The sequence below is a fragment of the Varanus komodoensis genome, unplaced genomic scaffold (genome assembly GCF_004798865.1).
Source record: "Varanus komodoensis strain SLA01 unplaced genomic scaffold, ASM479886v1 scaffold11, whole genome shotgun sequence".
NCBI lineage: Eukaryota > Metazoa > Chordata > Lepidosauria > Squamata > Varanidae > Varanus > Varanus komodoensis.
In genome coordinates this window covers 11,884,407-11,908,655 of record NW_025335317.1, presented here as the reverse complement: position 1 = coordinate 11,908,655, position 24,249 = coordinate 11,884,407, and the positions used below count along the sequence as shown (strand labels likewise).

Below are 24,249 nucleotides of genomic sequence, written 5' to 3'. Positions count from 1 at the left end.
CGCCCGTCCTGCCCGGCCCGGCCCGGCCCGGCCCGGCAGGGCGGCGGCGGCGGGCGGGGCGTGGGGCGCCCGGAGGTGGCCCTCTTAAAGCCGCAGGCGCCCGCGGAGGCCCGTCCGGCTGGCTGCTCCCGCCGCTCGCCTCTCTCCAGGCACCCTTTCCTCCCCCGCGGCTGCAGCTGGTGAAAGCGACTCGGCGACGCTTTGGGCATTTTCTGCCTGCCTGCCTGCCTGCCTGCCTTTCGTCGTCTTTTTTTTGTTAATGGTGCAAATGCCTTCCTAGCGAAAGAGCGCGGAGGTCAACGGGCACGGCTGGGAGGCGGGTAGTCAGCAAACCTGGAAAGGGAAAAAAAAGCGGGGCCACGGAATAGCAGCTGGCGGCGCTGCGCGAGGAGAGTCGCGGCGAGCGCGCCGCTGACTCCGAGCCGTTTTCAGAAACAGACGCGGGCGCTTTGCGCTGCGCCGTCGTTTGCCGGAGGATGAGCCGTGGAAGCGCCGGCGGAGAGGGGTCTGCCTGGTGCTGCTCCTTTGTGGCTCAGGACATAATGGGAACCGCAAGCTGCAGGCCTTCCCCAGAACCTCAGTAGCCCCGTGGCCAGGCTGAAAGTTCCCTAGGTGGGGAATCAGTGGGTTGGCAGGCCTTTTTTTAAAAACAAAAATAATTTTTCATTCTTTCAGAAAAATGTAAGAGGAATTTAGGGGATGGAGCCACCTAGACCACCCTGGTTTAAACCGCAGGTACCAACTATCTGCTGAGGTTTATTTAAGGTGCTAGCCCTCATTGATACTAGTAAAACTAGACCTTCTAATGGTCAAATGGAAGAAAGAACAGTGGCAACAGAGCTCCACCCTTGTAAAGCAATAAAACTGTTGGTCTGATTGCTCTGTGCAATGTACACTTGATTATTCTTTTAAAATTACCCCATCCTTCCCTTTCTTCCTGCCACCAGTATGCTTAAGTATTAAATACTGACAGCTTTACTGCTTGGTTGCAAAGTCACCCCTGGAGCAATGGTGACTTACAGCTCCCTTGAGTCTGTGGCGAAGACTCTTTTAGGAGCGAAAATTTCTGCTCAAGCAGTGACAGTCACTGTGCTTTCGGAGGTGAACACGACTCCGAACGTACCAATGAGGCACGAGAGGCTCACATGTGACAAGGTCTGCAGAGGGCCGTGTTCTCCCCTGCGTGTGCCTCAGCCAGCCAAGGAAAATGTCACATGCCACCATGATCAAGCATGAGGATGCAGAATGATGTCTGGATATTCAGCCACTTGGATGAAAGACCATCTGCTGGGACCAGGCTGGAGATCATCTATCCTGACTCATATCCGTGGATAGCAATGGATGTGTTTGGTCCAGGGTTGGGCAGGAAACTGAAACCTGAGGGTTTCTCAGGTGAAAGAACAGACCACTGTATTACCTTCTGGGATGGAGGATGGAATTATATTGGCCCTCCCCGATCAGGTTTCCTCCAAATGCGCTTGCTCAGTGGCCAAGCCGCTGGAGATGATGGGAGCTGCAGTCCAACCCATTTGAGGACAGCATGTTACAGAAGTCTGGACTGTGATTCAATAAGTGCCATGCAATGTACGATGTTGCTGAGGGGCTAAAATAATACCACGTGGCTCAGGGAGATGAGTTGCTAATATAATTTGCACCGGCATGTGCCAAATACCACATGTCTTATGCTTTCTTCCAGCCACAAGTGTGCTTAAGTACTAACTATTGACAGCTTTATTACTTGGCTGAAAAGCCCATTTTTTGCTAATTGAAAAGATATGCACGCGTGCACACGCACACATGGGGAGAACAGGGTGTCAGAGTGCAAAGGTTTGACACTTTGACGCAAACTGTACACCAGTTCAAAGAATGCACTAGAGTTGACCTATCCCACTGTACACCAGCTGTACCCAACTGTGGTTTTGTGTCTGTGTATCTGTGTGTGTGTATAAGCTAGAAAATGAAATGGGGCTGAGACTGAAAAATACCAGGCCTATCTCATAGTTAAGGGGAGAAACCACAGAACCTTCTTCCTTTTCTCTGTCAACAAATATTACCAACAGTCCTGAGGCCTTCTCACTCTGTCTGCCATTTAAGGATTGACTTGTTGAATCCAGGTCCCTCTAAGCTCGGGGTGAGAGCCTGCTGGCTTGGCTACAACTGGACCTTAGGGCCTTAGGGCCATAGTCTGAGGTCCCACAGTCCAATGGGGGCAATTTTCAGCAGTGGCAAACAGTGCCGCGTTCACCACCTATGGGGATCCAGGGCTACTGAGACACTCTGCAGCACCTTGCTTTTTCAGCGGCATTTTATACTCTGGGGACAAGTTCTTTTGTTATTTTCAATAAAATAAGTTGTCCGAAGCCCATTAGGTTTAGCCTTGAGCCATTCTTGCTGCCTGAGAATTCTCACGTTCACTCCTTTGCAAGTTCACTGTGGCAGACCTGTTCTCACCGTGCCTTTGCAAATGTGGTTAAAACTATATAGAAAGCTCGAGTTTTGAACCCTCAGTATACCGATTCACCAGACTGGTGCTCTGTGTCTGCAGTCACTAAAAGCCTGGCCACCCTCGGAGGCCCCTGCATTTGCCAAAATCACCTGCAGTGATTTCCCAGTGATTTCCCCTGCCCATTAGGCATTTCATCCATTGTCAGGGTGTGAGAAATGCTCGGTGTCTCATGGGCAAGCCCAGAAAGAAGCACTTCACACACCTGGGACTCCACTCTTCTGCTGCTTATGTCCCGACTCACCAGGGCCTCACCGCAGGTCTGTCTAAACCAGGTCCTCAAACTTTTTCACCAGGGAGCCAGTTGAAAGGTGCCAGTGGTGCGCATGGGCCAGCGAGGGGGTGGTGTGCAGGGGTGTGCATGTTGAGGCGGGGGCGGGGCACACGCCATGAGGTGGGCGTGCGAGGCAGCGGCTTGCTCGCTTGGAGATGGTTTTCTCCAAGCGAGTCCAAAACGATCTCCACACGAGCAAGCTGCCACCTCCCTGCGCATGGGGTGAGGTGGGTGGCGGCAGGGGCATGCATGCGCGCAGGCGGGCGCACACACGGCGAGTCCAGAACCTCTGAGGCGGGCTGGATAAATGGGCATTGAGGACCCATGGTCTAAACGGATGCACTTTTCCTTCACCTGTTGAGACTGGGGAGTTCCACCACACCAGCTTCCCAAATCCTAAGGCAGTGATCTTTGCAATTCTTGTACAAATTGTAATCTCATATTCTATACTTCCCTTTCTATGGGCTTTGTGTGTAATTTGGGCCTAATTTTGTTCAGTATTTGGTCAGAGTCCCAGCCATTTTGTGGAACCTACTTCTGGCTATGTAGTAGGATTGGCCTGATCGTAATCCTCAAATCTTTCTCTCCCCCACTCTTACAAGTTTACTTCCAGTCCTCCCTCCCTCCCTCTCTGCCTCTTAGTGTTAGACTCCGATTTGCTGAATCCCGGCTTCTGCATCGAGAAGTGCAGCCCAGGCTATCTGCGCATACTCACAGCCTTGTTTACACTATAACGCTCAGTCACAGACGGACTGCTTCATGGACCCTGCACAGTTTCCAGCACCATTGTGCTCTGGGAGAACTAAACTAATTTCCTCTAACTTTGCAGTGCTGTGCACATTTTACCTGTTTGATTTCTAGGCAGTCTACCATGTTAATTTCCTGAAATAATGAATATAAATTTTAAATTCTTGATTCTGCTTTGAAGAAGCCTCTGTGTATGCATACATCTGTCTGTCTATCTGTCTGTCTGTCTGTCTTTGGGATGCCAACTGCCAAAGTTAAAGGCTCCCTTAACAAATTCCTTCCTTGAGAACATGTGCAACTCTTAATGCATCCAAAAGAGAGCATGTGCTAACATGTGTTATGATTCGGACTTTCTGGCTGGGGAATGCTGGGAATTGTGTAAACAAAAAGTATTATGTGCACAGTATCGCACCCTAAAGCATCTCTCTCCCACCCCCACCCCAAAATCCTTTCGATATTCCTAGATCTGTTTTGCATAATGCATTTAATGTGGGTCTCTTGTTGCTTTGGGTCTAACCACAAGTAACTATTTGCATTTAGCACTGTGACAAGTAAAGACCAGGAGGGAAATACGTACTAGTATCCCATGAAGTCGAACACCCCGCATGGAGTTGTCGATACCTCTCAGGTCAGTCCTTCTCGGTAAACTCTGCCTTGTCGATAGCCGCAGCTCTTTCCATCCCATATCATCTCATTAAAAAGAAGATATCTGATGGATTTTACTACTTTTATTTTATTGAATACAAGAAGGCGGCACTTCTGAAAAACAGAAAACAATGAACAAGTGAGAGAAACAAAAATATTGCATTTCTAGAGGAATCTTGTTAGCCTGTTGCAGCAAAAGCAATTGTATCTTTTATTCTGATGTATGTTTTGGAGGGCTGTTGCAACACTTGCAGGAAGCATTGTGAAACATTTCAGATTGTGCCCAAGATAGCAACTTGGAACAAGCCAGAAAGAACAGATATTCCTAAAGAATTTTTTCAGAAGAATGTGCCTTATTACTCAATACTTACTGTGTCATTCAAACATTCATTATTAGAAAAGAAAGCTCAAGAACAAGAATGAAAGCCCTGAAATAAATGAAAATTAAAGAAATGTGTAACACACTGCTTTTTCCCTTATGAAACCACACCAATTTTTTCCACCCACACTCTAGATCTATAGATTGGTCTGAAATGACAGTGATGAAACATATCAAAATTTGGAACTGTGAGTTGGCCAACGATCAGTAATAATAATTAAAATTTGTATTTATTTATTTTATTTATTTATTAAAACATTTTTATGCCGCCCCATTCGCCAAAGCCTCGGGGCGGCTTGCAACGTTAAGTTAAAAAATAATTATAACATTAAATTAAAAATACAAACATTAAGTTTGTATATAGGACTCTCCTTATAACAACTCTTTATTGTAATCTGGTTTTACCTATATTGCCAAGGGGCAGTTGAGGTGGAGAGTTCATGGCAGAGATAAGATTTAAACCAGACAGCCTGGTTTCTAACTTTGTCCTTTGCTACAGTGCTGCAGTATGGAGTTTGGACGTTCTCTCTGAGACTCTGATGCTGAGTTAGCAGATGCCCCTGCAGTATTTGCTTTCCCAGAAATGCCCCGGGCTTCCATAAAGCCCCTGCTTGTATATGTATAAATGCATGTATAAATAAAATATGTGTGAATGAAACAAATGCTTCAAAGAAACCAAAATCTCTGGAACACTCATTCATGGGAAACAAAACTTTGTGGTACTGCCCCTAAATTCTTAGGACCAAAGCAGGTATTTCTGCTTTAGAGGAGGTAGAAAGGCCCAATCTGGATCAGACTACAGTTGGACATGACGTCCTATGTCCCAGTCAGGACTGGACCTTGAGCATCTACTCTATGGTAAAAATGAAGGGGGAAAGAAGACACAAGGTTTCAATAATAAACTGCATTTTCTGCAAACAAACTGGTGAAATTTGATGGCATGGCAAGATTTTTACTGCATCTTTCTACAATATTTGGTATTTCTCAGATAACAAGAACTTTTAGTTTCCTGATATAATTTTTTCAAAAGAAGCATGAGATTGACCTACAGAAGCATGTTTTCTGTAACAATTTGAATATAACTTCTAACTTGGAAGTGTTAGAGAAAGGGAAACTGAACATTACAATTCCTGCATATAAAGCCAAGCAGATAAAGAAAAGAATCTTGAGATGTAAAAATCTAGCAATACCACATGTGAGGGATTTGTTTTATTTTATTAGCATTATACACTAATTCAAAATGAATTTCAGGGTAATATGCACAACAATTCTGATGAATACAATATAAATGCAACGATGAAAGTATTCATATGCTAACCCAAACTCATTCTGCAGTGAAAGCTCACTTTCTAATTGTGCTGCTGGCCAAGGGAGTGAATTCCTTAAATATACAAAATCATTGTACTAAAGATACTAACAGTGCTAAATTATAATTATAATCATAATAGATAGCTCACCCCATGCTGTGCCTCAATTGTAGGTATTTTGTTTCCGAACTGATGAATTACAAATAATTATAGGACTTCCTGAGACTAGGAGGATGCTGCCTCTCTGCCACATATAGGCCTTTCATGTTGTGCTGCTGATAATATGCAAAATTATTTAAATTCAGTCAACTAATGAATTGGTCCACATTCTTATTAATCAATTAAAATATTAAAATGAATCAAGCTTCAGCTATTGGGCTGTATAGAACTATAGTAATTATTACAACAAGAACGACTGCAACTCAACACATAATTGGTTGACAGGCACACTAATTAGTGTTCCCTCTGAAACTGGATTGGTAACATAACAAAGAAACGAGACACATACTCCTGGCTAGCTAGAATTGCACATGCTGAGGTCTCTCGTTTGCAATTCTCCACGAACATTTCAGTCCTGACCTGCAGCCACCTTCTGCCCATCAAGTCTTCAGCCTGTCCGTGGGCGCATTTGCCAATTTGCTGGATTGTAATAGACTGCCAAGTTATTTCTTGTACTTGCGGAAACAAGACCGTCAAACACATTTTCACCTGAGCCACTCGAATTGAAATTTGAACTATGTCTCAAGAGGTAAAGAGCTCATGTCTTAGCTTCTTGTGCTTCTCACAGTTTCTTCTCTAGATAGTAGTCCCCACGGACAGTGGTTCTAATGCGAAAGACCAAAATCCACCTCCTCAGCTACCTCCCTCTCGAAGCCCAAAAGCATATTTTAGTTTAATGGGATGTTCAATTTTCAACATGTACAACATGTGATGAGAGTGGAGACAGGCTTCAGATGTGCATTTTGTGAAAGACACTTTAACAGCCCAGCTGCCTGATACAATCTAAAATGAAGTTATTCTTGTGGATGGCCTAGCAATAGTATTGATTTTAATCCCCGCATTAAAAGAAGCTTCAGCATGGACATATCTCAGGATAATTTCAGTTGTCTGTGCCTTAGTTGAAATGAAACCAAATTATTCTGTGGTTCAGTCAGAGGCAGGGGCAAATTTGGAAGTACTCTGTAGATAACCCACAAGGAGAGTTGATACACCTCTTGTCTTTTGCGAGATTAAGCCTCCCCAAAGAACTTTGCACTACAACATGGAAGAATACGTTGCTTCAGGGGAAAAGGGTCCCTCCACAGCCACTCCGAGAGAGTGGCCCATGACATCAGTGACCCCACTAATCAAAACGTGCTCGTGCAAGGACCCTATACTCCCTGGCTCTGGTATACCACTGAACACAGGGTGTGACTGACTAACAAATTCACCTCTTCCTGTGTAACGTTGTTGGTGGGGGCTCTCAGGATAATTTATTTCACAGAGTTGTCGTGAGGATAAAATGAAGAAGAGGAGGTTTACGTAAGTTGGCCTGGATGCCTTGGAGAGGAAAAATGGAATCATCATCATCATCATCATCATCATCATCATCATCCATGCAGTAGCTCCCTCTAATGGGATGGGCCAGGCCCTTCTGCCTACCCACTGGCCACCCAGCTCTGACTGGAAGCCATTACTTTGTGTAGAGAGCTGCTGCAGGAGAAATGTTGCATGCCTCACTCAGCCTGTCGACACAGATCTGGAGTACTGAACCTCCTTCCACCAAGAGCCGCAGTTGGTTTTGGAGAAGCTGTGGAGGCAGGCCAGCAGTGCGTGGGGCTTAAACGCAAAGGGGGCAGGCCCAGCATACCAGCCTCGCTTAGCTTAAAGTTCCTGCTGCTTGTAACTGAACCTGAGGAGAGGCGTCCCAATCCTTTACGGTGGGGAAGAATAGTGTGTAAAAAACGAGGAGACCTCCAAATGATCTAGTGGGGTGGAAAGCAGCAAAGCCAGGGGCCCAGACGTCCTACACCGCTGTCATAGATCAGCACGCACACTTTCTTTGTGAGAGCTTCATCATATTGGATGAAACCCACAATAGTTTACTTCTGTATGAATGATTATGCAGTATTTACTATGATAAATTGTAGCCTGGCTCAGTTTTCCCTGTGTTGAAGTCTGGATGTTTAAACATGCTCCCCTGAAAGAGGAGGAGGGGGATGAAGGACTGTAGTTTTTACACACTCAGAGAAAAATGCTTTTAAATGCTTCAGGAGTAAGTTATTCACTAATTAAAACCCACATTTCAATCCTCTGGAAAGCAGACACGTTCTAACAGCTGTGAAGCTTTTTATAGCAGGAGAACTTTCTCTGGTACATGCTGAATATTACAGCTGAAATTGAGAGGGTGCTAGAAGGGGCGGAGGAGGGATTTCCTCAATTCCTGCCTTAGGTAATGTTGTGCCAGAGCAATGAGGAATATTAAATGTGCCAAACTGTGTTACACACAAATCAGGCTGTGAGAAGAAGGTGCCAGTTGGTGGGTACTTGACTGCACTCCAACAATGCCCCTCCTTTAATAGGAGTGGTAAAATCGATTAACTCACCTCTGTTGTTATACAGCACAAGTCCTCTCATTTTCAAGGTCTGAAGGTCCTTTCAGGTGCTGGAGTTCACGGAGCTCATTTATTTCCCACATGTTTTCCATGGCTTCCTTGAGCAACTGAGGTGATGTGCAGCACATTGGAAGGGCCAAATGTTTCATCAGAAGGAAGCCCCAAAGCCCTCCGCATCCTTTTGCGAAGTCAGGAGCTGTGTGACTTTTTCTGACTTAGAGATGTGTTGGATTTTATGCTCTCTTGGCAACTGCATTCAGCACGGTGATGAACCTCTTTTAGCCCAGAGGCCGAATTCCATTATGGAGAAGCAAAAGGGGTAGAACCAAAATACCAGTTTATTTTAATTGCCAGCCATAAAAGCTTACTACAAAGTAGTAAACACATGCATGCATGCACACACATGCACACAAATCAATCAATCAATTAATTAACCCAGCAGCTGCATAAAACCAAGTGCCTTATTCCTACCCCCACCAGCTCAAGTTGCTTCCTAGTTAAAATAATAGACTCACTCAGTAATTCACAAGCATGACACTGAGATGCACCACCTGGCTGCGTGTGTGCATGTTTGAGCCTTTGAACCAGCAACCGAACTCCCGCTCTCCTGTGCACCTGCTCTGTGAGAACTGTTGGGGTGATGGATGTGGACAAGGACGTTTTACAGAGGTGCCGCATCACTGGAATGGGCTCCCCAGGAGAATAAATATGGCGGCAGAGGTAGCTTCTTCTTAGCCTTTAGGTGAGCTGGAAACCCTTTTATTACAATTGGCTTTTGAATGATCATCTGGTGCTGCAACTCTTTTATCTGCAATGGCCATTTTAATGGGTTTTTTTTTAGCTATTTTAAAAAAATCTGACGGATTGGTCTATGTACTGTTTTAATATCCGTGTTGTTTTGTGTGATCAGATTGTATTGTCTCAATACTGTATTGTTTTGCAGGCTACTGTAAAGCACTTTTAAGGAATAATTCATTCTGAAAGGCAGTGTAAAATTAATTAAATAAACATAAATTAACTTATGGTGATGGAGGACCTCTAGAAATGATGACAGGTTTTGGGCTGTTTGAAATTGCCATGTAGGTGTCGGAATCTGCATTCCTGAATATCCTTTGTTAATAGGAGAAATTGAATTCAAGGCCTAGCTAGGGCCAAACCAAGTCTGATCTTTTCTCCATCCTTCTTCCTATTTGCTATAGTTCAGTCTCTCCTCAATCAGTTTAATATCTTGTATACCGTCTATCTGAGACCAATATCCTGCATTGACAGATGAAGGCAGGAGTTATAATAGATCTCTTTCATCTCTTTATTTTGTTTACAGGAAAGCATCCTAGTTTCTGAATAATATATTTCCGTTGTTCTTCATTGACCACATAATCTTGTTTTTGGTCTCAAAGTAATATATGGGAGTAATAATGTCAGGAGCAAAGGAATACAGATATTTGGCCACCTATAGGCATTTGGTGGGGAGTTGTATACTATATATATATATATATATATACACACACATACATACATATATGAGAGAGAGAGAGAGGTACGTCAAGATACTCAAAATAGCAAAAATCACAAAAAACATTTTAGTTACATTATCTGTTCCCAAATACAATGATCCAGTCCCTGTTGGCAGCAAAAGCTACACTGCCTTTTGCTTTTGGGAGACTGTCCCACATCAGATACATTTTATTCGGGAGGTGGAAAGAACAGCAGCTTTACAAGTGAGAAGGCTTGTCCCGGCCTGGCCTATTATTCTTTGGGTGGTTCCTTGTTGGTTTGACCCACCCATCTCTTTGTAGCTTCTTCTTTGGCCAAAGGCTGGGTGGTGGTGATGGGGCAAAGGCTGGCTCTCTCCTTGTCATTTCTCAGATGTCAAGTTCAGGGCACAGTGGAGGTTCACATCCCAACATCTTGTTGACAGAAGCCCAGAATACACACTGCAGCTATCATGCGGAGACCCTTTGAAATGGCCTCCACATGATGGATCTGTTGCCCCCATTGTAACACATTCGATCTGGTCCCTACATCAGCCCCATGAGCTACGTTCATCCTATTCAGCCTCACAGAGATTAGCATCATAAAGACAGGGCATCGCCCCTGCCTCTGCTGTTGCAGCTCTGTCTTCAGCATCCTTGCCCTCCACATACTGGGAAAGCAAATGTTTGCAGTGAAGGCACTTTTCTAATCTTGGAAGCTTCCTACGACTCGGAAAGGTCATTGCTCTAAATAACCCAAGGGATTCCCACAAGTTGAAAAGGCTCCGAGCTGCAAAAATTTGCCTTCGCAGTACATGGAAGATGGTGGGTGATGAGACAGAGGGGACAACACTAGCGAGTTTAACCCAAAACTCCTCTTCATGGAAGGGACGGCATGCCTGATGAGGGTTCTTGTAACAACTCCCTGGTAACTACATAGTGTCTCCATATAATGCAGACATACAGCCCAGTGACCAGTACAGAGCCTATTCCGTATGGTCTCCAGTGAAGCCTGTAACATACAGATGAGTTGTAGCGTGTACGATTCGACATGCTATGTTTTCCATGACAGGATGGCTCCTGTCCATGACCTGCATCCCTGGATCTTGACAGACATATTACTACACATATCACACACACACACACACACACACACACCCTTGAGATGGCAAACATAACTTTGTATTTCCTCAGACATCCAAGGAACTTGGGGAGAGTTTATATATGGTCTGCATGAGCTCGCTTCCTCCATGCTGTGCATAGAGCAGAGGGTGTGATGAAAAGATCACATGGGGAGGTTTATTAGCCTGGATCTGTCTTTTCTGAGGAAGCAGGTGGACTGATTGTATAGGTCAGGGGTCGGCAACCCGCGGCTCCAGAGACACATGTGGCTCTTGAACCCCTCTGCTGCGGCTCCGTCACTCAAAACACGCGCGGGGACAGCCACTGATCTGCTCGAAGCTCCACTCAGGAAGGCAGCACTAGCTAGTTAAGGAAATCAGCTAGTTAAGGAAATCGCTACATTCCTCTGCTAAACCAGCTTCCTGCAGGCTCTCCTGTTACACGAAAAGATTCTCTTTGCTGCTGAAAAGATTCTCTTTGTCCCAAGTAATCTCCTTCCTCTGAAGGATAAAAGCTGCGCTTGGGACCTGTCACAATTCACAGCACTTGACTGTTTATCTGCTAATCAGTCACTAAACACACCTATATCTCTGGCACAGCTGATCTGGGACCCACACCAATTTACTGAGCTCCCCCCCCCCACCCCCGTAGGCCAATCATGGATAAATTGAAGAAAAGTTTCTGAAGAAAACTGAATGTTTAATGGTACGTGGGTAGATTCATTTGCTTTTACTGCTGACGAACTTATGGGGTTTGCTGTTTAATGCATGCAGCCCTTTAGCACTGACTTTTACTCTTCAGGAAGCTGTTCTCCTATTCAAAATATATGAAAGGAGTCCTTTCATAGTAATCTTTCATATTAATCTTACATTTTAATATTTAATGTAAGATTAAAAACAGCAGTTTTTAGTGACTGAACAAGAGCTGCAGCTAAATCATAATGAAGATATACATAGCATTAAGGCAAAAAACGATATAGGCAGTGCTATCTTCATTTTGGATGTCAAAAGGGTTTTGCAGCTCCGGGTGTTTTCTTTTGTGTGGGAAACAGGTTCAAATGGCTCTTTGAGTGTTAGAGGTTGCCGACCCCTGGTCTAGGTGGATTGTTCTGCCTCTGGGCTTTGTCATCAAAGGCTCTCTCCAGTCATGAAGCCAGAGGAGAATTTGATGGCCTGTCTCCAACAAGAATGGAACAACCACGCAAAACTCCTGGCTCCACCCAGATGCAACTAAACCCGCTGCCTGAACGGAATCCCGTCTCCATCCATGGTGGCTCCTGCCCTTGAGTCTAGCGTTGCAGGGCTCGTGGAATGCAGTGCTGGGCATCGAATCCCTACTGGACTGCTGGCTGGAGGCGACAACTGGAAACCAGACACTAACAACACACAAGAAAATATTCCTAGCTCTGATTCCCAGAGCCAGGAATATGTTGGACCTTGGTTCCATTCAGCTTGGAATTCTCTACCAGCCTCCTCAAACCCAGCACCATCCAGGTCTATTGAATTACATCTCCTCTCATTCCAAGTGAACGGATCATTGGGCATACTGGTTGGAGGTGATGGGCATTGTAGTCCAGCACATCTGGAGGGCACCAGGTTGCATGTACTTGAACCAGGCTGGGAGCTGCAGTAAGAAAAGGACAGCCTTTGCTGCCATCCCGTTGGCACCCAAAATTGTAAAGTATTTTTTAATGGCATCTGGAGAGACTATTAGTGCTCTGTCACTACTATTGACCCCAACATGTCAAAAATATCTTGAAAACATGTTAATTTGTACCCTTTGGGCATGTTCTATGCCCTTCTTTATTTTTTTCTGGGTAAGATCCCCTAGATCCCCTAGACTTCACAAAGTTGCCCAGCCTATCCTACAGTCACCCTTCGCCTTGTCGGAGACTCCATGCTCAGCACTTGATTGTAACTAGGAGGCAGAGAAAGTCACATGTGAACCAGCAATTCTCTAAACAGCCAAGAAATTATCTAATACTTCTACTTGTAATGGTTGGCTTTTTAAAATGAATATCATGTAGAATGTGACAAACATAGGTCAAGAAGAAAAGGGGGGACTGCCAGAAGATATGATGACCCACCCAAGACAAACAGTAATGAAATTTCTCCTCTACTGCCCCTTTCCCACTATCTTTACTATTAAAAAAGACATCTTACAACAGCAGACTTGTACAGAAAAAACCCCCAAAACAGCAAGACAGGAATTAACAACCACCAACTGACTGCAAGACACAAATATACACATAAGTCTCTTGTTCAGGGAACTAGTATTTGTTAACATAGAACCTTCTTAAAAGGATGGCAAGACCAGATACAAAGGGAATTTTTCTTCGCAACCTCATCTGTTCATCCCTTTTGCCCATCTCTGGGAGTTGACTGAGTAGCTATTAGACAGAGCAGGGTGGGCACCTCGGTCCACAGGTTCTGGGACCAGAAAATGGCTGTGAGATGGTGGAGAACAGAGAGCTGTGTTTGTATGTGCAGGTACACCATGGAAACTGTCATGCAGTGCTCCCTAAGCTTTTCTCAGGTGCATTAGACTAGGATGCAAAGGTCTTAGTACACCTCATTTTATGAGGGTGATACACCAAATCTACTTCTTAAAGCTCTGAGTGCTCACTGATGCCAGTAGAAGTCCGCCCCCCGCCAGCTTAACTGCCACACAGGGAAAGGAAGCCAGGCAGGGAAGGGTTCACATCGCTGTGCCTAAACCCTGCAATGTCTCCTTCACCAGAGATCTTTCCTGCCCTTCAGTCAAGCTGGGGGAAACCTCCTTTTTCCACGGTTTGGAGATGAACTGGGGCAGGGTGCAAATTAACAGAAGGTATGTCATTTGGAAGAATTTGGACAAGACCTTAACTTGCTGGCTCTGTTAAATGTAAATAAAATCTCCTGTTTCTCTGTCTGCAGATAGACAGACAAAGCAGCAGATGGATCTGTGTCCCTGAGCCTTGGCCCTAAACCTTTTAGGTGCGAAGCAACACCTTTCCCAGGTTGGCCGAACTGCCATTCCGGCCCGGTTGGGCCCATGGGAGGTTGCGTGAAGGGCAGTTGCCATCTTGCTTGTTTTTTGCACCTGGCAGCACAATGTCACAGGACACCCTCATGCAGCGGATGTGGGTAAGGGGAAAGGCTCTCACAGAACTTTTGCTGAGGATTTCTGTGTGGGGGGTGGGGGGAAGCATCTAGGTAAAGGGAAAAGCAATTGAGGGGGGTGGCATTGGGACCAGAGGCTGTGGGAACAGACAGAAAGACGATCATCCTGACCCCGAGCAGAGTCTCAAACCTTCTCTCAAAGTCCAAAGAATAGTCTTGTTCTCATCCTGAAGGTGAGAGTAAAAATAATCGCTAACACATGGACTGAAAACGAACAACCATAAAAGAATGAATGATTTGCTCCTTTTGGAGCTGCTCTTTGAAGCTTCACGGAACTGGCTCTGAATCCTGATTGTAAAGGAAGTGTGATGATTGTTGGGCCAGCCCTGGTTCAAAGAAGTTTTGGAAGGTTTTCTACGCTAAGCTGACACATGTTGGTTTCTGAAGCAGGAGCAAAGGCACTGCCCTGGTACAGCCATTCCAGCTGGCTGCTGGCATTTTTTTCCCAGCTATAGCCACTATTCCTGGAGTATGAGGGATCCGTGTTGGATTCTGAAGGCAGTTCTGTTCTCTGGACATTGCTGAAGGTCACTATAATGCTAGGAATCTGGGCTGCGGGAGACCTTCTGTAATAAGAGCTTTCTCCTCTTGGTCCAAAATTATTCAGGTCTTCCCCTGTCTGAAGCAAGCACCAAAGAGTAAAGTTATTATTTATTCATTACATTTTTATACTTCCCAGTAGCCAAAACTCTCTGGGCAGTTAACAGCAATTTAAAACAATGGAAAAATAGCATAAATACAGCATAAAATGTAAGTGGTTAAAAGTACAGTATAAAATAAAAGTGAGAACTCATGTATGACATAGGGGTAGTAAAAATAAAAATAGAGGTTTTAAAACAGAGTGAAACTAAAATGCATGGGAAAATAAGGAAGAGTACAGCCTAGGTGACAGAGGATTCTGCCTGGGAAGGTCATTCCCTAGCTAAGCGTCTGTGACTGGCTGGGCTAAGCACCTGGGCCCAAGGGCTCTCAGTCGGCTCTACGTCCAAGCAGGGACTAGAACCCAGGTTGCCTGAGTCCCAGTCCCACCCTCTTAACCACTACGCCACAGTGGCACTTGCTCACTGCTCTACTACTTTTACCTAGGTGAGTATTTAAAAATGAAACACACTTGTGCAGTTTAAGTGATACAGTCTATTTTGTTATTTCAGATCTAGAGAACACAATCTGGGTGTCAGAATCATACTCATGATTCGTGAAGAAGATTAGGCAGGGACTAGAACCCAGGTTGCCTGAGTCCCAGTCCCACCCTCTTAACCACTACGCCACAGTGGCACTTGCTCACTGCTCTACTACTTTTACCTAGGTGAGTATTTAAAAATGAAACACACTTGTGCAGTTTAAGTGATACAGTCTATTTTGTTATTTCAGATCTAGAGAACACAATCTGGGTGTCAGAATCATACTCATGATTCGTGAAGAAGATTAGACTTTTGTTCTGTTAACAGTCTTCAGTATGTTGAACAGTTGGCAAGGCAACTTATCTGAATGCGCAATATTAATTTTTCATAGGGCTTTTACCCAGAGCAGGCAAGTTATGGCCAAACCAGTGGAGTTCAGTGTTGAAAATCCCTGTGCGCATGTAGCCAGTCTGAATCTGCGTGCGGCTCCCGCTGGTCAGATTAAACTGCTGGGAGGTGTCATTTGATGCAAATGCAGATACTCATCTGAGGCGCAGGAGCTCAGGCGCACAACTGCAACAGGGCCTGTGTCTAGCACAGCCTTCCTGAAGATGGTGTTCTCCAGGTGCTTTGCGCGTCGGCTCCCATCAGCTCCACCTAACATGGCCAGCAGTCAAAACATCTGGGGAGCACCAGGCTGGGGAAGGCAGGTGTGGCATCTGACAAAGGAAGACCTTTCACCCCACTCCTCTGACATGTTGGTTTGTGGCTTTCCTGGACACTTGTACCAGATCCGTTGGCCAAGATCTGTTGGCAGGATCCATTCCTTCCGGGAACACAGCAATAACATTGAGAGACCATCACCCATGCCACAGGCTATTGGTAAAAGGAGGAAATTAACCTACCAGGCTATCTTGAAAGAAATAGCTTCCAAAGGGTAAGTCCTACAGAAACAAAATTAAGAATTGTGCAACATTTTCTAGTCATATGGACAAATCTGTACATTGGTTGTGAACATGACAACTGGAATAGATCATTTTGCATCATGCATCTCTATCAAATCACGAGCCTATGCTGTTGCATGTTTACTAACTTCTAAATCCCACAGAAGTCTCGATCTCAATCATTTAAGCAAACCTGGATGAAATCCGTGCACAGAGTTGCAATTCTGCTCTGCTACGGCTGTGCCAAATGGGCTAGGGGAGGGGGGAGCCATGCAACAGATGTGCTTTTCTTCACTCAGAGCAGAAGTCTCATTAAAGCAGTGGGTTACACCCTCATGTAGAAAAGCCCTCAGAAATAGGTCTGAGTGAATGGGAAAGAGAGCGCAGGACTGCAGCCTCAGCTGCATGCCCATCGTCGCTGGTAGGGGTGCATCCTAGCGCTTCAGTCTTCACAAGGATGCTGAGCTCAAGCGCCACCCTCCTCGGCATTCCCTGTTCCCTCTGGCTGTGGCTGCATGCCTCACAACAGCGTAGAGAAAATGAATTTTACCAGCAACACAATACTGTTCCTTGAAATGGGATAGGTTGGTCTTGAATGGGCAGTAAAACTTTGCAGAAGACCTGCTCCTGGCAGATGAAAACCCCAAGAACTACCTTGTTCAGATGGATCAGCACAATTCTCTGCAATTTTTGGACCCTTGCTGGGAGCTTGGCTATGGAGACTTGTCATGATGAGCACCTGTACATCAGACATTGCATGTACTAGACTAAGAAAGGGTGTGGGGGTGACCTCAGCAGCACTTCTGTGAGCTAGGCAAATTGTTATTTGTATTTTAGAGGGAGAAAGAAGAGGCTGTAAGATAGTGGGCCGTTCTAGGCTTACCCTTTTCCACTAGCCACTCTTCAGTCCCGGGTAAGTAAAGTGAACACTGTTCGCCTGCTAAGTACAAGCGGAGAGGACAGCTGGAGCCAGTGAAGGGAGGATTTGCTGCACTAGTGGAAAGACGGCTGATGTTTTCTAAGGGAAGGGCCGGATGTCTTTGTTTTTGCTCTACCAACCATAGAATAGACAATGGCAAATGAATCAGTTCCACGGAATGGAAAACTGTGTTCCCTATATAGCATTTTTGAAATTTACAGCAAGAAGCAGAGACTGAGTTGTAAAATATGCAAATACCAACTCCTACAGTTGCTGTGGTTACCTTAAGAGCTAGAACTCAGAAGGAAGCAGGGCGGTATTTGAACTACAACAGGCTGTGACATATTAGCATCTCACCGGGGCATCTCAGATGAGAGGAGCTCAGCCTATGGTAGCATGGTAGTGCGTTCTTTTCTGTGCCCCCACTTGCCCCCACAGAAAAGGTCCCATGAAACATTCATCCCACCGAAAGAAAATGGCACGCGATGATATTCACCTCCGCCACGGAAATCTCATCTGCATCCACAGAAGTCTATAAAAGGGAAGAAAGAAGTGCGGTAGCAACAGAAACACTTCCGTGCTTTGGCTCTATCATGCTTCACGTCATGATCTCATCCTGCAACAGGACTAGTAGAAATTCACGCCCACTTTATGTTTATATACTTGTTCACTAAGTACAGGTTGTGTTGTGCCCAGTGCAATGAGGATGGGCCAGACTACTGGCTTGGTAGGAATGGAATGAGGAGCGCCTAGGTGTTTGGCATGTACCCCAGCACCAGGACCTGCACTGCACAGGTCGATGCACGTGGAAATAAGCTCCTCGCCTAGGTCCACAAATCGCCCCCTCCTATTCCATCCCGTTCCTCCATCCCCAGCCAGCGAGGCAGGAGGAAGGGTCTGAGACGTTTCCAGCAGCTGATCGTGGAACAGTGGGAAGCATGTGAAATGCACAGCCATCGAACCCACAACAGGAATCGTGCGGCACTGTGGCCATTCATGGGAGAAAGAAGGGAAACAGGGATGGGGGGACACAGGTGAAAGGCCACGAAACACCAGGCACAAAAGGAAGCCCTTGCACAAACAAAGGCACCCTGCAGAACCCCCCAAGAAAGAAAGCCTGCAAGATGAATGGAGTGTGTGTTTTGGGGGGGGGGGTGTCAGGGCAGTGGGGTGGGGGGGGGCAGCCACAGTCCTGGCTGCAGACAGTGTTGCTTTGTTTTCCGCTAGCCACTCTTGATAGCAATGCATTATTTATGGGATACAGCTGCAGTTAAGGGAAGCCAAACCGTCTTTTGGATTTTCCAAAGCAAAAATGCATAGGAGAAAAAGAAGCCAAAATGCAGGAGTTTTTTAAACATAGAAGAATTAAAATAAAGCTAGGTATCTAATATACTGCTCAAGCTCCCTTATGGGCACAGGCAGTGATACAGAGCTGGAAGCAGAATACCAGATGCTATTCCTCCCAGCTGTCATCCTGACTCTCTCTCTCTCTCTCTCTCTCTCTCTCTCTCACACACACACACACCCTATTTTCTGTGGCTCTCAGATCAATGTGACATGCAGAATCAAATGACCTAGAAAAATGTTTTTCACATCATAGATAAAAGGTAAGAAAATCTTCTCTTGTTACACTTTACTTGTATTTATTTATCTTTAACTCCATTGGTACCAAGCTTTTTATAATCTGTGCCATGGTCCCCTTCTTCTCCCTTTTATTCTCACATTCATCTTTGAGTAGCTTTGGCTGAGAGCCCTGTGGCGGGTCCTAAGTCACTCAGTGAGCTCCACGGCTGAGCGGGGACTAGACCCTGGATCTCCCAAGTTCCAGCCGATGCTGCGACCACTGCACCACCCGTGTGTGTTCCAAGATTTGCTCCAGGGCAGAGGAGAGGGGCCATTAAAAAGACAGCAACCAGAACCATGCTTAAAATCAGCTCTGGAGAGTTTTAAGTTGAGCTTATGGTGGTGCAGGGCTGTGGCAGGTTTCCTTTTCTGCCCCCATTTGGACTCCTAAATAAACATTCTCAGATGCACACAACCTCCTTATCTTCTGGGTATCCCACCTGAATACATCCCTAAATGGAATTAGGATAAGGAATAATCGATGCCACCTGCTTGGCAGGAGAAGAATGCTGTCACCACTTTTGAAATGTGCTGCTGTTTCTCTGCCTTGTGACAAATTTCAAGTCCTGAGGTGTGGAGGCCTGTCAAGACTTGGACAACTGTCCATCTGATTGAGAGTGGAAATGTGATTCCATTTGTGCTTATTGCGTTATATTGCTGTAACTTCGCTCCTTCCAATGTTAGGGGGACTGAGCATGCAGCCTCCTGTGCTTTGAGACTGCCCTAATGCCACAGCACTTGTGAAAAGTATAATCAAGAGGTGAGAATGAAACCAGGCTCATCCGCTTGCATCCACAAGATGAAATGTGAAGCAGCTGCTGGCCAGTTCGTGCTGGAAGTCACGATCATGTCAATGGACGGGAGAGGGAATGCACAAGAGCACCCAGACCTGCACATGTGCCGTGACTTCTCTAGGGCTTGATGAGGCAGCCTCAAGCTCTCCAGATGCTGAGGGCTCAAACTCATGCAGTCACCAGTCATGCTGGCTGGCTGGGGCTGAAGACAAAACATGCAGAGGGCACTGGGACACAACGGTGGATTTGGGGAAGGGGTGTCAGGTAGGCCAAACACAAGCTGCTGAGTTTTCCCTATTCCATTTTCTAAGGGCTCCTTTCCTGCTGAGTGAAAGTGTTTGCGAGGAGATGAGGGCATGAGAAAAATATAATGATGGAAAATAATTTGGGCCACTGCAGATCTCTGCGACACAGTCTAGACGGAGAGTACAGCATTTCGTTACCTTTTCAAAAATCCCTGAATCATGGCTTTTCAGTTTAGATTTGACTTCGCTGTCATTCATTTCCGTGGTGTCTTCACCCATTTCGTACGAAACTTGTCCACTAGCACCTCTGGAGTTCAGACTAGAGAGATCCGCCTCCGTGTCAGTCCAATCCTGCAGTAATATGTTAACATGTTATAGACTCTCGACTAGTTCGATTATTTTTCCTCGAGCACTTAAGGTTGGTGCCGAAGAGGGGCAACTAAAGAAGGGAGCTGGAAACAGGAAAGAAGCCTCAACAAATCCAGTCACAAACGGCAAGGCTGCTTCTACTTTTGGATGCACATGGGGCTTGCATGTTTGAGTGCATCTCCGCTGGAAATACAAGTTCTCTACAAAAAACAAGGTAAAGGGTTAGGCCAGGAATGAGAAGCCTCCAGCCTCCCCGGAAGACGCGTGGTGCACAAAACTGGCAGCCTGGCTGTCCTGCAGGCCAGGTCCATTCGTGCGCCACTCACCGACCCATCTGGGGTGACAAGTGCGGGCAGCCTTTGGAGAAGTCACTCCGCCAAGCACTGGCCAAGCCCTTCCCCACTGAGAGGGGCAGGTGCAGCAGAAGCAGGAAACTGGGGGTGGCCAGGGGATTTCAGGGAGGGAGAACCGCTTCGGGGGCAGGGGATAGTGCCCAGCCCCTTACCCCACCTGGTCCACAAGGTTGGTTCATGGAGCAAGAAGAATCCAACCGCCAGACTAAAGCAACCCAACAACCTGGGGTTAGACCAAACCCTTCTGCTTGACACAGTATTTTCCTATGTGTTAGGGAAGCCTGTGCCTTGGCATCAGGTAACATTATCTTGTCCTGGCCGAAAGTGGGAATCCACAGAGTGAGGGGAGACGCTAGGGCGGAGTGTGTGTTGCAGGGCTGGCCCAGCCGAACTCCATCAGCTCAGAGGGTCAAGCTGGAGTTACAGGACCTCAGACAGGGACTTTCCTTCTGGAAAACCCTGGTAAAGTGTGGTCTCACGGGCAGAAAAAGCTGCAGGCCAAGCCACGCTAACTTGCCTCACCTCCAGCGCCTGTGCATTGACACTGACACCTGCAAAGAGGCGAAGAGCACGACTGTACAGGCACGGGCTCCACATGAATGGGTATCCCAACTGAGCCAGTGGTTCCACCACATGCATCACAGCGCCCACGAGGGATCCTTCAGGCCAGTGCTCAGATACTGGCACCAGGTGGGGCCATCCAGGGGATCTCTCTGAGCAATCCAGCCTCTCTCAGCTCAGCTGCTGATTCTGCTGAGCCCAAGTTCGAAGACGAGGAAGATCTCAAGTCTAGATCTTATGCACTTCCTAGCCCAGGTTCCCCTTGTTAGGGGTGGTGAGCCATAAAAAGGCTACCCCATCCTCACCACACCATTTCTCACCTGGTGTGTTCCCTGCATTGGCAGGTAGGAGCACTGAACCATGGAGCCCATGGTGGTGAGGAGGCAGGTCCCCCTCAGAATCTGGGCCAGGGCTGCAGCCTTGGGGATTGGCAGACTCAGTCTCAACGTGTTCTTGGGGTTGGGGCCCAGGGTTTGTTCCTCTGCCTCACTCAGCCTCCTACCGCCACCTTTGTCCTGCATGTGAAATAGCAGAGGCAGGGCCGCAGCACCTGTTTTCCACGGAGGGCACCAGAATGACGTCCATTCATTATTTTAGGCTCTCTTACTTTCCATTGGTAAAAACCTTCCAAAATAATGAACATTCTTTTTCTTTTTCCCATAGGAGTGAATGGAGCGTACTGTATTGGTAGTGTATTGAGAGAAATATGATACACCGCCAAAAAGGTCCTTTGAAACCCTGCTTTGCTTTTCATCCAAAAGTCTTGCAGATGGCAGTGCGTTTATTGATTTGATTTATCTCCTGCCCGTTTCTCTTTTAAAGAACTCGAAGCGGCTTGCATCATTCTCGTCCTTCTGCTCTCAATCTCACCCCCACAGCAACAACCTTGTGAGGGAGGTTGGGCTGAGAGATGGTGACTGGCCCAAAGTCACCCAGTTGGCTCCAAGGCTGAGCAGGGACTAGGACCCCAATTACCCGAGTCCCAGACGCTGCGCTCGTAACCACTACACCACACTGGCTCTCTGCTAATTACGCTGTCTCACGGGAATCAAGGAGAGCCATGAAGCCCATTCCTAACTAAATGGCCACATGAGACTGTGACAAAGAGACAGAGCATGAGAACCAGAGTCATCCCATTGCTAGAGGGTACACATCCTTCAGTGTGAGGAGAGGACTGAAAAACATTAACCTTTCTGCAATGAAAAGCCCTACCCCAAGCACCAACAAAACACTTATGAATGTACTCAAGCATTCATTTTGCCTTCTTTGTGAATGTGTATATTCCATGGAAATGGACTCTCCAAGTTGATTCCTTTTAATAAGATCTGCTTTGTTGGATTTTAAATCAGGGATATACAATATATGGAGTTCCAAACCGTCACAGCTGAAAGCCTCTGTAAGAATTCAGAACATGTCAGATTGCCCTAAAAGCACATTAGCTGAAAAAATGTAACAGCTTAGAGGACATAATAGCATTTTTCTGTTTTTAGAGCTTGTCTTTTTTAAAAAAAACAACAACAACAGCTCAGGCTTTGAAAAATATCCTACTACTAATGTGCCTTTAATAGCTCAGAAAGCGAGTTTCTGACTCTAACTTGCAGAACTGTATCCGGCTTCTGCACAAGGAACAACATGTAGTGGTACTTAGCACAGCAAAACAGCAACTGTCAAGAGCTATTCTGAGTGGAGGAAATGGAGGAATGGTCTTTGATGGACTCTGTTGCTCTAAATACATTGCAAATCTTCTAAATGCAGTCTGCTGTACATATGAGAGCATTATTCACAAACATATAGCCTTCGCCCTGTTGGAAGGGCATACCATATTATCGTTGCAGTAATGAGATGCCTTCCTCGAGTAATTCCTCCCTCTTGATATGTCCAAAAACTTATTTTGTTAACCAGAAACACAAATGAGTTAGACCTTGTTCACATGGGAACTCTAAGAAGAGCCTCGATGCAACTAGAAACCTCTGGCTAGCTGAGCTGCTATCCCTGTTGCTTGTTCTCTCATTCACACTCCGGCAACATAAGGATTCTTCTTGCAGCAACACAGAGGAATTAAGAACCCCCCGAATCCAAAATTGTTTGCACCTCTGCACCTCTTTGGAAGAAGCATCATATGAGTCTTTATTTGTTCCTTCTCTCATCCTACAAATCGGATTACTGAAAGCAGGACTGGGAGAGCAGAGGTGCATAAGGAGGGCTACACGAGGGATTGCCCTGTAAGCAGAGGTTTCTGGTCATATGAAGGCTCTTCTGAGATTTCTTAAGGAAAGCCTTGGTAATAAAGATTTGAAGACCTCCAGAAAGGTTTTCCAGACTTTTCCCAGTTGTGTTTGGGTCCCCAGTTGGATGTTCATGCAAATACAAGTGGCTCGCACAGCAGCCCGGCAATCACACGCAGGAACAAAAAAGCAGGCTGAAGTAACACAAGATTCAAGCTCCAATGCCAGGAATAGTCGTGCTAGAACTGACAAAGGAGCATGCTTGGCAGATCCACCCACCCACATGCATCATCCCTGACTATTTACCATGCTGACTGGGGCTGATGGGAGTTGAAGACCAATAACATCTGGACAGGTATAGATCCTTGATTTTAAATGAATTTTAAAATGCTGCTAGCATCAGTATACTCAAGTTCTGATTAAAAAAGAGCTATCCAGTAGCAGTTGAAATTCTCAGATACATAAATATCAATTTCTAGATCTAAGTTTTTCAAAACCTCCGTGGTTTATCATTAGCCTCACAATCATGCCCTCTTTCCTCTGTAGGGAAAGGCTGTATGAAGGATATCAGAAAATTTCACTTTCTGTTTTAACTAACCACAGTTTAGCATTACGTCCAACCCCAGCAAACTATGGTTAGCATTAACTATGTTTTATTGAAACAAACCAACTTCAAAACATGGTTAATGTTAAGCACCCCTTGGATCCAGCCATGCTGAACTGTGCTCAAGTTCAAATCCCTTCTATGGCCAAATCTTTCATTTTAGAAAATCACCATAGGCCATCCGCTCAGGATCCTGTGTGCCTATCTCACATGCAGCATTGCTGAATCTAAGCTGCCCGCCAGCTTGCGGAATGCCTCTTCCTTGTTTGGTATGCTGTGACAAGGTA

The 24,249-nt window shown here is 45.9% G+C and overlaps 1 protein-coding gene and 1 long non-coding RNA gene across 2 annotated transcripts in view; one reads left to right on the top strand and one right to left on the bottom strand.

Moving 5' to 3' along the window:
• Window positions 1-23,287, top strand: part of LOC123018370 — a 24,178-nt gene extending 891 nt beyond the window's left edge. Inside the window, exons 2-5 of the long non-coding RNA XR_006413758.1 lie at window positions 4,065-4,152; window positions 18,735-18,795; window positions 20,153-20,433; window positions 21,797-23,287. This is a non-coding gene — a long non-coding RNA (uncharacterized LOC123018370). The remainder of the gene's footprint in view (window positions 1-4,064; window positions 4,153-18,734; window positions 18,796-20,152; window positions 20,434-21,796) is intronic.
• OPN4 (opsin 4) overlaps window positions 12,087-24,249 on the bottom strand; it is a 44,420-nt gene continuing 32,257 nt past the window's right edge. The window contains exons 9-12 of the mRNA XM_044420367.1: window positions 20,049-20,201; window positions 17,685-17,720; window positions 16,231-16,269; window positions 12,087-14,823 (exon numbers count right to left, since the gene is read on the bottom strand). Of these exons, the coding sequence (XP_044276302.1) occupies window positions 14,536-14,823; window positions 16,231-16,269; window positions 17,685-17,720; window positions 20,049-20,201 (516 nt within the window). The 3' untranslated portion in view covers window positions 12,087-14,535. The remainder of the gene's footprint in view (window positions 14,824-16,230; window positions 16,270-17,684; window positions 17,721-20,048; window positions 20,202-24,249) is intronic.